Consider the following 12,121-nt stretch of genomic DNA (forward strand, 5'->3'; position numbering starts at 1 on the left):
GTGCTGTCCTTCATGTGCCGGTGGAGAGGCGCGGGAGGTTGCGGGCAGCGCGACGACGAGCAGCGGCTCGTCGGCGGCGGCCAGGACGCGTGCACGTGGCTAGAGAGCTACGGTGAACCAAAACGGACGGGGAAAATTGCATGAGGACGAGATGCTTACGTATATCGTGAAGGAGAAGACGATCGGCGTCGAGGATAACTTGGCCGGCCGGAATTTGGTGGAGGAGCTCCGGCGGCCGTGGAGGAAGAAGACAAACTAGCGCTCATCTTAGTCATTCGAAATCCAAATTCTCGCTTGTACGCATAGAAGGACGAGGCGCAGAATATGACGCGCGCGGTTCGTCGTGGTTCGGTCGGAGGTGGCGGCTCCACGTGATGGCGCTCACGGCGGGCTTTGGGAGCTTGGCGCGGGCAGAAAAAAAGGAGGAGGAGCTGCATCAAGGAAGTGAGCTCCCCACGCCAGCGAACACCGTTCACTCTGGCCGTCGCCGTGGACATCATGCTGCACGGCAAGAAGATATACCCGGCAAGCTGAACCCGTCCAATGTGCTCGTCAAGCCGCGACAACCCGTCCAATGCTACGTGCACGTCAAGGTCGCCGGGTTTGGGCAGTCGGATGGCGCAAAATCGTCTGCCAATGCCAATGCAAACGGCGACGACAACACCTGCATCTGGTACGCGCCGGAAGTGCTCAAGCCGGAGGACGTACCTGTGGCGCACGCGGAGGCCAGGTGCACGGAGAAGGCTGACGTGTACAGCTTCTCGATGATCTGCTTCGAGCTGCTGACCGGCAAGATCCCGTTCGAGGACAACCACCTGCAGGGCGACAAGATGAGCAAGAACATCCGCGCGGGGGAGCGGCCGCTGTTCCCTTTCCAGACGCCCAAATACCTCACTGCCCTGACCAAGGGGTGTTGGCACCCCGACCCCGCGCAGCGGCCGGGCTTCTCCTCTGTCTGCCGCGTCCTCAGGTACGCCAAGCGGTTCCTGGTCATGAACCCGAAGAAGGAGAACCACCAGAAGCAGCAGGCCGACGCGCCCGTGGCGCCACCCCTTGACTACCTGAACGTCGAGATGCAGCTGCTGAGGAGGCTCCCGGGTCAGTTTGGTTGTACAAACCAGGTGGAACGTAATGGAACCGTGCTATTTTTGGAGGCCGTTCTCGCGCTTGGTCGAAGGAACCAACAAGAATGGGATGGAACCAACTGGTTCCACCGAAGGGAATATTTCCCTTATATGCGGAACCGCTAAGTGACTCAAAAAAGGAGGTATCGATCGCGCAGTCCCGTGACTCTCCTTCTCGTCTCCCCTCCTCACCTCACCTCCTCTCCCGAAACTCCCTCCCCTGAAGCCATCGTGTCCACCTCTAGATTCGCGCGTTTCCCCACCGCGTGAACCCCATCTCGGCCAGATCCAGGGCCCTGCCGGCGGCGGACGGGCGAGGGGCGAGGCAGGCGGCGGGGAACGCAGAGGAGCCGGCGAAGGGGAAGGCAGAGGAGGGGTCGGGCGGACGCGTTGGAGGGACCATCGAAGGGGAAGGCAGAGGAGCTGGTGACGAACCTGCAGGGGAGAGAACTTGGAGTTCCTCGATCTGAAGAAACTTGCGGTTTCTGACTTGGACTCAAGGTAAATAGCAGTACGTTTTGGTCCATGCTTGAATCTTTGAGGGAGATTTCTCTATGCACCGTCGATCTAAACTTTTTTTGCATGCACGGTATGCTGATTTGTTAGATATACAACTGAGTAACTTGTTGCGTGTATGCATTGTCATTTTTTGATAGCCGTATATGACTTGTAGATGGTAAAGAGGATGGATAGGAGGCGGAATTTCCTGATTAGGGGAGCTGCAACGTTTGTGGTTTTCGCATTGGTTGCATTGGTCATTCGGGACAGAATAAAGAAGAGGAGACCCCGGGTTACCTATGGACCTATTTGGGAAAGAGACCAACAAAGAATCAATTACCTGAACAATAAAATTTTCAAGTGTGATGTGAGATGCAGAAATATGTTAAGGGTTGAAAGAGCACCCTTTTTTTATTGTGTTAAATTTTGAGGGAACGTTTGTTGCTGAGAGACAGTATACATGTATCCGTGGAGGAGCAAGTAGCAACGTTCTTGAATACTATTGGCCATAACCTTAGAAATAGGGTTATTGGGGCTAATTTTGACAGGTCAAATGAGAGGGTAAGCCGCTATTTTAGACTAGTCCTTCACGCAATAGGTGAGCTACGAGCTGAATATATCAGGCCACCTTCCTTGGAAACTCCAGCAAAAATTGCAGGGAAGCCACGGTTTGACCCATATTTTAAGGTATTTTGAGAAATTTGTCCTTCCATATTTAGGTGTGAAATTTTATGGCTTATAACCCTTTAAAATATATAGGATTGCATTGGAGCAATTGATGGTACACATGTTCGAGCATCAGTTAGTAAAGATATGGAACCTTCCTTTCGTCGTCGGAAGTCTTTTCCTACTCAAAATGTCATGGCAGCAGTAGATTTTGACCTTCGGTTCACATATGTTTTGGCGGGTTGGGAGGGGACAGCACATGATGCGACCATTTTAGCAGATGCTATAGAGCGGGAGAATGGCATGTATGTCCCTCAAGGTACTAATTTACTTAAAACAAATTTGCCCAATATATTTTGCATAGAATTTTGTCACCAATTTGTTTTCATGTGTTAGGAAAATTCTACCTAGTTGACGCTGGTTATGGAGCCAAGCCTGAGTTTTTGCCACCTTTTCGTGCCATGAGGTACCATTTGAATGAGTGGGGCAGCAATCCAGTACAGAATGAAAATGAATTGTTCAACCTTAGGCACTCATCTCTACGAGTGACGGTCGAACGTGCCTTTAGAACTCTCAAGAGACGATTCAAAATTCTTGATGATGCCACCCCATTTTTTTCCTTTCCCGGTTCAAGTTGACATCGTTTTAGCTTGTTGCATCCTTCATAATTATGTGCTCTCTCAAGGGATTGATGAGTTTGTTATACCGGAGATGCCTTGGTCCACCAATACCGTTCAGGCATCAAGGGGGCAACCAAGTAATAATAGGGCAATGGTAGACCGTAGACAAGAAATTGCTACTAGAATGTGGGAGGATAGGCAAAACTACTATGGTCATTGATTGTTGTTTACCTGCATGTGTCCATTTATGTAATGTCTCGACAAATTTTGGTCTATTTGTGATGGTTTATGTAATTTTATTTGACTACCGAACTGCTGGATAGATTGTACCTTATTGTATGACATTATGTGGGGTTTGTGATGGTCTATGCCTTGTTTTTGCAACTATTGAACTGCTGGACAGATTCCAGCTTATTGTAATCCATTTATGTGCTATTCATGATGATCTATGCCTTGTTTTCAAGTATTGAACTGTTGTACAGATTCTTACTTTTGTAATTCATTTATGTGCTATTCATGGTGATCTATGCCTTGTTTTTGCAACTATTAAACTGCTGGACAGATTCCAGCTTATTGTAATCCATTTATGTGCTATTCATGATGATCTATGCCTTGTTTTTTCAAGTATTGAACTGTTGTACAAATTCTTGCTTTTGCTATCCATTTATGTGCTATTCATGCTGATCTGTCGCACCCGGGGTACCACCGCTGCTTGATGCGTGGGTCGCCTCACCTGCTCCCTGTAAGGATAGCACCTTGGGCAGCACCGCACAAGCTGCCCGGCAAGTCACCAGCCCGGTAGGGCTAGCCGAGCTGTGGGGGTTACCCTGGAAGGCGACGAGAGAACTCCCGCCAGGGTGCCCCCCGGGAAGGTCACTTGCCGGGGAGGGCGTTCCCGGGCGCAGGCACTCACAACAGGGACGGTACCCAGCAAGCAGAGCATTGACGCCACGTGGCCTCCCGGCAGGCTCCCTGTGCGCAGGGTTGGTCAGGGCAAGGAATGTGGCACAAGCAAGCATTTAATGTTCCGACAGAAAAGTGATTCCTCGTCCAGTCAGCCCACAGTGACTGGCCCGCAGTGAATCTAAGGCACGTTCCGCCCTAGTTGCAGCGCTACGTACCGTGCATGCAAGCCAGTGCAGCAAGGGCAAGCTGCCTAGGGTCTTTGCTCAACACTTGTCACCCATGCACCGAGGCACCAGTGGCATCCCCTTGAGTATAAAAGGAGGACCATCGCCAACGGTCAAAGGGTTCGGTTCTTACTAGTTTTAGTCCAGAAGTAGCAAGTAGCACTTAGCAGGAAAGGAGAGAGCGCCCGGAGACTCCCCCGGCAACTTGTAAACCCTAGTTCATTCGCTAATACAAGTTCAGAAGCAGGACGTGGGGTTTTACACCTCAGGGTGGCCTGAACCTGGGTAAAACGATCTTGTGCATCTTTATGCGTGACACTGGCCTCGCCGACGATCGCCGGAGCGATCCCCAACATCCACTGCCGAACCAAAAAGGGGGTGCCTCGCATCCCCGGTGTCTAAGCCCCAGGCTACGACATGATCTATGCCTTGTTTTTGCAACTATTGAAGTGCTGGACAGATTGTAAACATTTTTCAAGTATTGTTATTGCTAGACAGCAATGGAGGGGGGTGGAGTGATTGTGTGGACAAATTCAATGTCTGCCATGATGCTGAGCAATTTGGCCTACCTTGTGGCTACTGGCGTAAGAACATCAAGTGGTTTCAAAAGGGTGCATCTTAACAACTGTGCAAAGGCTTTGAATGAACAATGCAAGACATGTATCACTCATGCTCAGGTTAGCAACCACCTTAAAAAATGGAGGAAAGTTTGGATCAATGTTACAAAGCTTCGAAATTTGAGTGGTGCTCTATGGGATGAGGATACTTCCACTATTCTTCTGGATCCTGAACACTATGCAAATCACATCAAGGTAAGCTATTGAACTGCTGGACAGATTCCAGCTTACTGTAATCCATTTATGTGCTATTCATGATGATCTATGCGTTGTTTTTGCAACTATTGAACTGCTGGACAGATTCCAGCTTACTGTAATCCATTTATGTGCTATTCATGATGATCTATGCGTTGTTTTTGCAACTATTGAACTGCTGGACAGATTCTAGCTTTTTGTATACATTTATGTGCTATTCATGATGATCTATGCCTTGTTTTTGCAACTATTGAACTGCTGGACAGATTCTAGCGTTTTGTATACATTTATGTGCTATTCATGATGATCTATGCCTTGTTTTTGCAACTATTGAACTGCTGGACAGATTCTCGCTTTTTCTATGCATTTATGTGCTATTCATGATGATACATGTCTTGTTTTTGCAACTATTGAATGCTTGACAGATTCTAGCTTTTTGTGTTGATGTTTGGCAAATTTCTGCAGGACCACAAAAGTGATGCCAACTACTTGAATACCCCCATTGAGCACTATAATGCTATGGCGACAATTTTTGGAGCATTTATGGCAACAGGAAAGTTTGCCAAGTCTGCAAATGATCCTTTGAATTCTGTGGAAGTGCATGACATTGAAGATGAGGACACACCCAATGAAAGTGCTACCGAGGTTAATATGTCACCAAATCAAGGTGACACTTCCCAACCAAACCAAGGTGAGTCTTCTCATACCAAACCAGCACGGAAGAAGGCAAAGTTAGACCCAAAAGAAGAAGATCCTCTGTTGTCCACACTCAAGTTTGGTCTTGAAAGGGTTGCAACAACGCTTGAGAAGAGTGGTAAAGATCCTGAGGCAATACCAGAAGGTCTTTGGGATTTAGCAAGTCTTCTAGAGGGTGACAATCTTCCTCGATTTATTAATTAATGAGAGTCATCTCGCACACCACTATGCTTATCTTGTTGACAAGCCGAGGACTGCACAGGCCTTCGTCACGCTTCGCACCAAAAACAAGTTGGTTTGGATGGCAAAGTATGTCACGGACACTTTCGGTAGTATCTAGTATGGTTTGTAGACAAACCTTCTATGTGATGTATGGACACATTCCTATGGGATTTTATTTTGGACATGTAAGGTGATGTTATTTTGGCCTTGTAAGGTGATCTTGTTTGGGGCTGATGTTAATTTGGACTTGTAAGTGCTTGTTGCTAGGGGCTGATTTTATTTTGGACTTGTAAGGTGATGTTGGTAGGGGCTACCTTTTTTTTGGACTTGTATGTTGAAGTTTCTATGTGATATGAGCTGTTCTTCTCTACCTGCTTGCATATTATGCTTTACGTATTTTTATGAAAATTGTGATGTGGAAAATACAAAAGGAATGCTATCAAATTTTTGTACCGGTGTACAAAACATGTAAATAGTTATTACATGCACACAGTGTACAAAGGCAATTGTACAAAGGTAACCTCACCGGTGGTGATTCCATCCATACAATAACATTCCATCTTTCCATCCATGCACAAAATAGAACCTTCAATTCCGTTCCATCTTCCCAACCAAACACGATTCACAGTCATTCCATCGCCTCAACCAAACGTTGGAACCCAATGGAATGGAATGGAAATCATTCCATTTCATTCCACCCCACTTTGAAACCAAACACAGCCTAGTCACTTAAGGTACTTTAGTTCTTGAAAACGACCAAAACCTAAATTCGAGGACCAAATAGCACATGCTTCTCAAGTTAAGAGACCGCGCGTGCAATTTACTCCTCACTGGGAGAAGAAGCAGTCCAAACACAAAAAAGAAAAAAGGCAGCCCAACCAATTTTTACGGATCTTAATGCAGGCATCGGACGATGTACAAATCGTCTGTTTTTTTCAACAAAACCAGGCGCCTGTGCGCTACCAAAAGTGTTTTATTTTTCTTTAGAGGGAAGAATTCTTACGCTGAGTTTTTCTTTTATTCGAGCGAGAAACGGATGAAGGGATAATTGTTCAGGGACCAGCCCATCAGGCCCAAATCACCGAAGCTCGGAGGCCTGGCCTTATCGCTTCCTATAACATCTATCGGATCTCGTACACGAGCACAGTTAGGGTTTTCTGCACAGAGCTCGCGCCGCCGCCAGTACACGCCCAGGCAGGAGGAAGCCACAGATTTGCAGCCATGGTCAGCATCCCGCACATCTCCTCGTCTTCTCTCTGATCTCACGGTTCTATAGTTCCTTGCCGTTTGTATTGCTCTATCGTCTTGGATGCGTTGGGAAACTGTATCGCATGCGCTCTAGATTTAGTTGTGTTGTTTGATTCGAGACGGCGACTAGTTCGGCGACCAAGCGCTTCCTATTTGTGTTGTGCTAGGGACTCGGGAGGAGACTGCCGCGCAGATTAGGTCTGATTCTTGATGTGGTTTAAGTTTATTGCTATGTTAGAATCCTGCAAATAGGATCAGTGCGATGTCTATGCTCGTTATGATCTCTTAGTGATAAACTTGTATGGATATGTGTTTTGTTTTGTTGCATCGAACAATGTTCATGTGAGTTGGTAGGCTTTTGACGAGCAAAACCACTGCTAGTTCTTGCAATGGACTTCATATGTTGAAATGCTGAAGAGCGCAGAATGATTGTTGGATAGTCGTGCACCATGGGGTTGGTGATGAATAGCTGAGCTAGTTTTAAGTTATAATCAAATATGTCAACAATTACTGGCTAAGCGAGGTTGTAGTTCATTAGTATGTACTTTGCCCTAACTAAACCATGTCAATCACGAATGCAAACTACTGGAGAGATGATCTTATAGTATAATAGGGCTGGAGTTCAATTCATATTTGCACTTTGAGGCAAGGAACTATTCTAAAAAAACTACCACCATTCAAAATAAACTTTACTCTAAAGAACAATGCATTTCTCAGTGCGTTTTAATTGGGTACCTGTTGTCCAAATTGATTTGGGTTACAGATTTTCAATATGATATTTGAACTTTTTCTGTAGGGGTTGGATTCCATAGTCAATAGCATTTTATTCTTGTTGCTATTATCTTGATGTCCATTCTTTCCACTCATACTAAAACATCCTTGCATTCAATTCTTTAGGCATTGTCTATCAATGTTGTTCCTGCTATCAGTCCATAATGTCCAATATGTTTAAGGTTCTTACTAAGATGTTAGAGATTCGAACATCTTAGCTGACTACCAAACTAACTGTTAACAAGATTAGGTGCTACTATCCAAATATCTTGTCCTCTTGTATCTACTTTTCCTGTGAAGACATCGTTTTGTTTGTTGTGTGCAAAGAGCATGTCTGAAATTCACAGAAGTTAATCATGATAGCTATCAGGCTACCACGAAGGATGTACGATGTTTCTGACAGTCTCCAAGTCATTCTGCTGTATTGTATACTTAACTGGACTAATCTTTTGATTGTTAGCAATTACATTTTTTTCTATAATTTTTCCTGGACCAAGGTTTTTATTTCTTATTGACTAAGTATGAGCTGTCCAATTTGTAGGTGAATGTTCCGAAGACCAAGAAGACCTACTGCAAGAACAAGGAGTGCAAGAAGCACACCCTTCACAAGGTTACACAGTACAAGAAGGGAAAGGATAGTCTTTCTGCTCAGGGGAAGCGTCGTTATGACCGCAAACAGTCAGGATATGGTGGGCAGACAAAGCCTGTTTTCCACAAGAAGGTTTATTCCTGATTTCCCTCAGTATACTTATTTGAATGACATGCACTGTTGCTCATTGGATGTTTCTGCTTCTGGTTGTTTAATACTTTGTTTTCAGGCCAAGACAACAAAGAAGATTGTGCTGAAGCTTCAGTGCCAGAGCTGCAAGCACTACTCACAGCGTGCGATCAAGGTTAATATCTGGCAGAACTCTTGGTTTTAACTACACGGCAGTACTCTATAGTTTAGAACTATTCTATCATTTAGCACTTTGTCTGACATTCCTTTTGCAACCTATCTTCAGAGGTGCAAGCACTTTGAAATCGGTGGAGACAAGAAGGGCAAGGGAACATCTCTCTTCTAATCTTATGATACCCATTTTGTTCTACTCTGGAGTTGTCTGCCAGAAGTTACCCTTGAGAATGTTTTTCTTATCCTTGTACTGAGATGCATCTACTGGAATGCGTTATGGTTTGCATTTGCATCAAATCTTCTGTGAGATCTATTTAATACATAGTTTTGATGGAGATGTGCCTTACGTTTATTAGTTTGTGAGATCTATTTGATACATATGGTTCATTGAACTGTGACGATCGCTTCAGATGAACATGAGCTTGATGAACATTGAGAGAGGTGAACTTCGAATCATCTTTTATAATGTCTGTAGCTGTATCCTTCTCATTTTTGGTACCAGGTTGAGGTTTTTGTCACCTGATTCTTATGTGGAATAATTAATTGATGTTGCAAATCTTTGTATGCTAGATATCTATTGAAATGAAATCCACCAGGCTTTACACCTTTGAGAATTCGTTGTAGGCCCATGGACTGTCCTGGCACATTTATGTTGGACCGCATCAGAGAAATAAACCCTAGCTGCCGGTGACTGTCTCGTTTGGCCCGCGGATCCACTGGCCCCTCTCGCCTTCAGAGAAAGGAATCCTAGCTGCCAGGGATTCTGTCTTGTTTGCTCGACGGATTCACTTGCGCTCTTCCCTTCAATGGCTGCCTTGGCATTGAAAGGATGGCAAGAAGCGGGTCTATGCTTGGATTGGTATCTTATTGGTGGTTTTGGTGTTCCACGATGTTGAATTGGTGGTGGAATTGGCGCTGCGTGAAATAAAGGTACTCCACCTCCTTTGTTGCAATGTTTCTTATCAGAGAGTGTCAAATTGCCGGTGAATTTGAGTCCTTCTGGCTCTACCTCGTCTTGTGTCAGCGAGTTTGTTTTGGTCCGTGCACTATTTTGCTACATGTCGGAATTCTTCATCAATTTGGAATGGCGGCGATGGATGGATGACTTAAGATTTCAGGGTGCAATACTGGTTGATGCTCTTTCAGTGAGTATTTGACCCCAGCTATGGCCGTTTCGATGTTCAAAACCTTTGGTCGCAATTCAAATTATGTGTGATCTTGTTGCTCTATATTTTTTTTATTTTTTTTGCAGAGGCCGGGGGATACCCACCTTTTCAGAAGAAAAAAACTGTTGCTCCATTGCTTTACTAGAGACGCGGAGAAGATGAAGCTACAGCGACTAGAACATGAAGGATCATTGCATCCAGGAATAGTGTTTCTCTTCTTTGGGGTTTTCGTCGGGTCATTTTCTTCTTTTTGCAGTTGACGTGCCATGGTTTCTATGTTCTGTACAGTTCAATATTTTTTTAATTAAAAAGGCTAATTATTGATTCTGTTTGGCTATGAGATGAAACAGTTAACTGAAATCAAATAAAAAGCAGTCAGTTCCAATTTCTATTTGGATGTGCAGTTTTTCATGATCTAGTAAATCTGTGAAACTTTAGGGAGTAAGAAATATTTTTTTATTTTGAGGTTGAGGTTAAAGATAAAATTATTAGAGGTAAATGCACCATCGGTCTATTAACTTGGCGCGTATGTGCAAATTAGTAACCGTACTTGCAAAATGCTAAATTCGAGTGTTATAACTTGGCACGTATGAGCATGCGAGGTCAAAAATACGAATCTGTAGGTTTCGACGCTGACGTGGACAACCACGTGGACATGCCGCCATGTAATGTTTGCAAATAGCCCCTCCTCTTCTAGTCTCAACATGGAACACATCCTCTTCACCACATCCTCAAACACGTGGTTGTCCGTGGCCACGGCAGGCTCATCGGTGCTGCCTCCGCCGAGCCATCAGGCAAGCATCTCCAGGAAGGCGTGCTGCAGCGACTTCGTCTTGAAGTTGGCGGTGAAGGAGAGGAGGTAGAGGTTCCAAAGCAGGTGGCCGGCATTCCGACGATGGGGCCCAACGCCGGCAACGAACTTGCTGAGCTTGCATTACTTGTATCGGGAGATGTAGGCCAACACGATGCTGCAGAGTTAGTTGAACTCGAGGTCGACCCACTCAAGTGCCGCAGAGTTGGGAATCGCCGGCGAGATCGGGCCGGAGAGGTAGTTCGACCAAAGGAGGAGATGCCGGAGGCTAAGGAGGTGGCACTTGTCGGCGTTGGGGATGTCGCCGACGAAGGAGTTGTTGGCGAGGTCCATGTACTGCAAGGCGGAGTAGTTGCAGAAGAGCGTCACCGGGATGCCGCTGGTAGGCAGGTGGCGGACAGGTCGAGGTAGTAGAACTCCCGTAGGAGCCCAATGCGGGCAAGTATCGCTCCGAAGAGGAGCTTGTTCATCAGGCTCAGCTGCCTCTCCCCGGCACGCACAGTTCCGATGGGATCTGCCCGCCCTTGCAGTACTTGCGACGGGAGCTGCAGGTCGACGCGATGCGGCGGAGGAGCGGGAGGAACGGAGGCGCCGCCAGGGGTGGTGAAGACGGTGGTCACGCGCTGCAACCTGCAGGAGGTCAGCCGTCTCGGGCCTGGGACGGCCTCAGGCTAGGGATTTGGAGGAGAAAGAAAATGAAACCTCTTTTTTTCATTCGTCATGATTTTGCAATTAACCCCTCACATATTAATTCAAGGTGTTTTTTGTAAATACGTCCAATTGTTTAAATAAGTCGAATTGTTTTAGTCCACGTCAGCGTAGAAACATACGAATTCGTATTTTTGATGTCACGTGCTCATACGTGCCAAGTTATAACACTTGAATTTAGCATTTTGCAAGTACGGTGACTAATCTGCACATACGCGCCAAGTTAATAGACCGACGGTGTATTTAGCCCAAATTATTATAAATGTATTTGTACTCGGAAACATTTATCTGGCAACTTTTTTCTTGTAGTAAGAGAGTAACCACAACATATAAGTGAAGTCAACTCGGATATGTAAGAACAATTCTAATCGTGCACAAACTGGAACCTTCATTCCGTAAGTAGCAAGTCAACATATATCTCGCGCCTATATGGTACAAATGCAGACACATCATTTCCATACATCATAGCTTTCGCACCAAAAATGAGAAGGATACAGCTACGGACATTGTAAAAGATGAATCGAAGTTCACCTCTCTCAGTGTCCATCAAGCTCGTGTTCATCAGAAGCGATCGTTACGGTTCAATGAACCATATCTTGGCTCGATTTGCTTAGGACATCCACGCTGTCTCTGCAGACAACAACTTGACATCGCTTATAAGAACCAATGCAACGGTCCCTTGCCAGCCTTTCACGTCGTTCGGGTGCATCTCGGATGACACCTTTGGAAGCAAAAACACTATTTTCTGTAGCCGTTC

The 12,121-nt window shown here is 45.7% G+C and overlaps 1 protein-coding gene and 1 pseudogene across 1 annotated transcript; both read left to right on the top strand.

The window, feature by feature from the left end:
* The first annotated feature begins 1,592 nt into the window (after positions 1 to 1,592).
* On the top strand, positions 1,593 to 5,886 carry LOC100824549 (annotated as a pseudogene).
* A 949-nt stretch (positions 5,887 to 6,835) lies between these two features.
* Positions 6,836 to 9,145, top strand: LOC100844347 (60S ribosomal protein L36a). The gene is made up of 4 exons (XM_003563128.4): positions 6,836 to 6,992; positions 8,329 to 8,508; positions 8,606 to 8,680; positions 8,792 to 9,145. The coding sequence occupies exons 1-4, from the start codon at positions 6,990 to 6,992 to the stop codon at positions 8,849 to 8,851; spliced, it is 318 nt and encodes a 105-aa protein (XP_003563176.1). The 5' UTR covers positions 6,836 to 6,989; the 3' UTR covers positions 8,852 to 9,145.
* The last annotated feature ends 2,976 nt before the right edge of the window (positions 9,146 to 12,121 follow it).

Source organism: Brachypodium distachyon, chromosome 1, assembly GCF_000005505.3.
Source record: "Brachypodium distachyon strain Bd21 chromosome 1, Brachypodium_distachyon_v3.0, whole genome shotgun sequence".
In the NCBI taxonomy this organism is placed as follows: Eukaryota; Viridiplantae; Streptophyta; class Magnoliopsida; order Poales; family Poaceae; genus Brachypodium; species Brachypodium distachyon.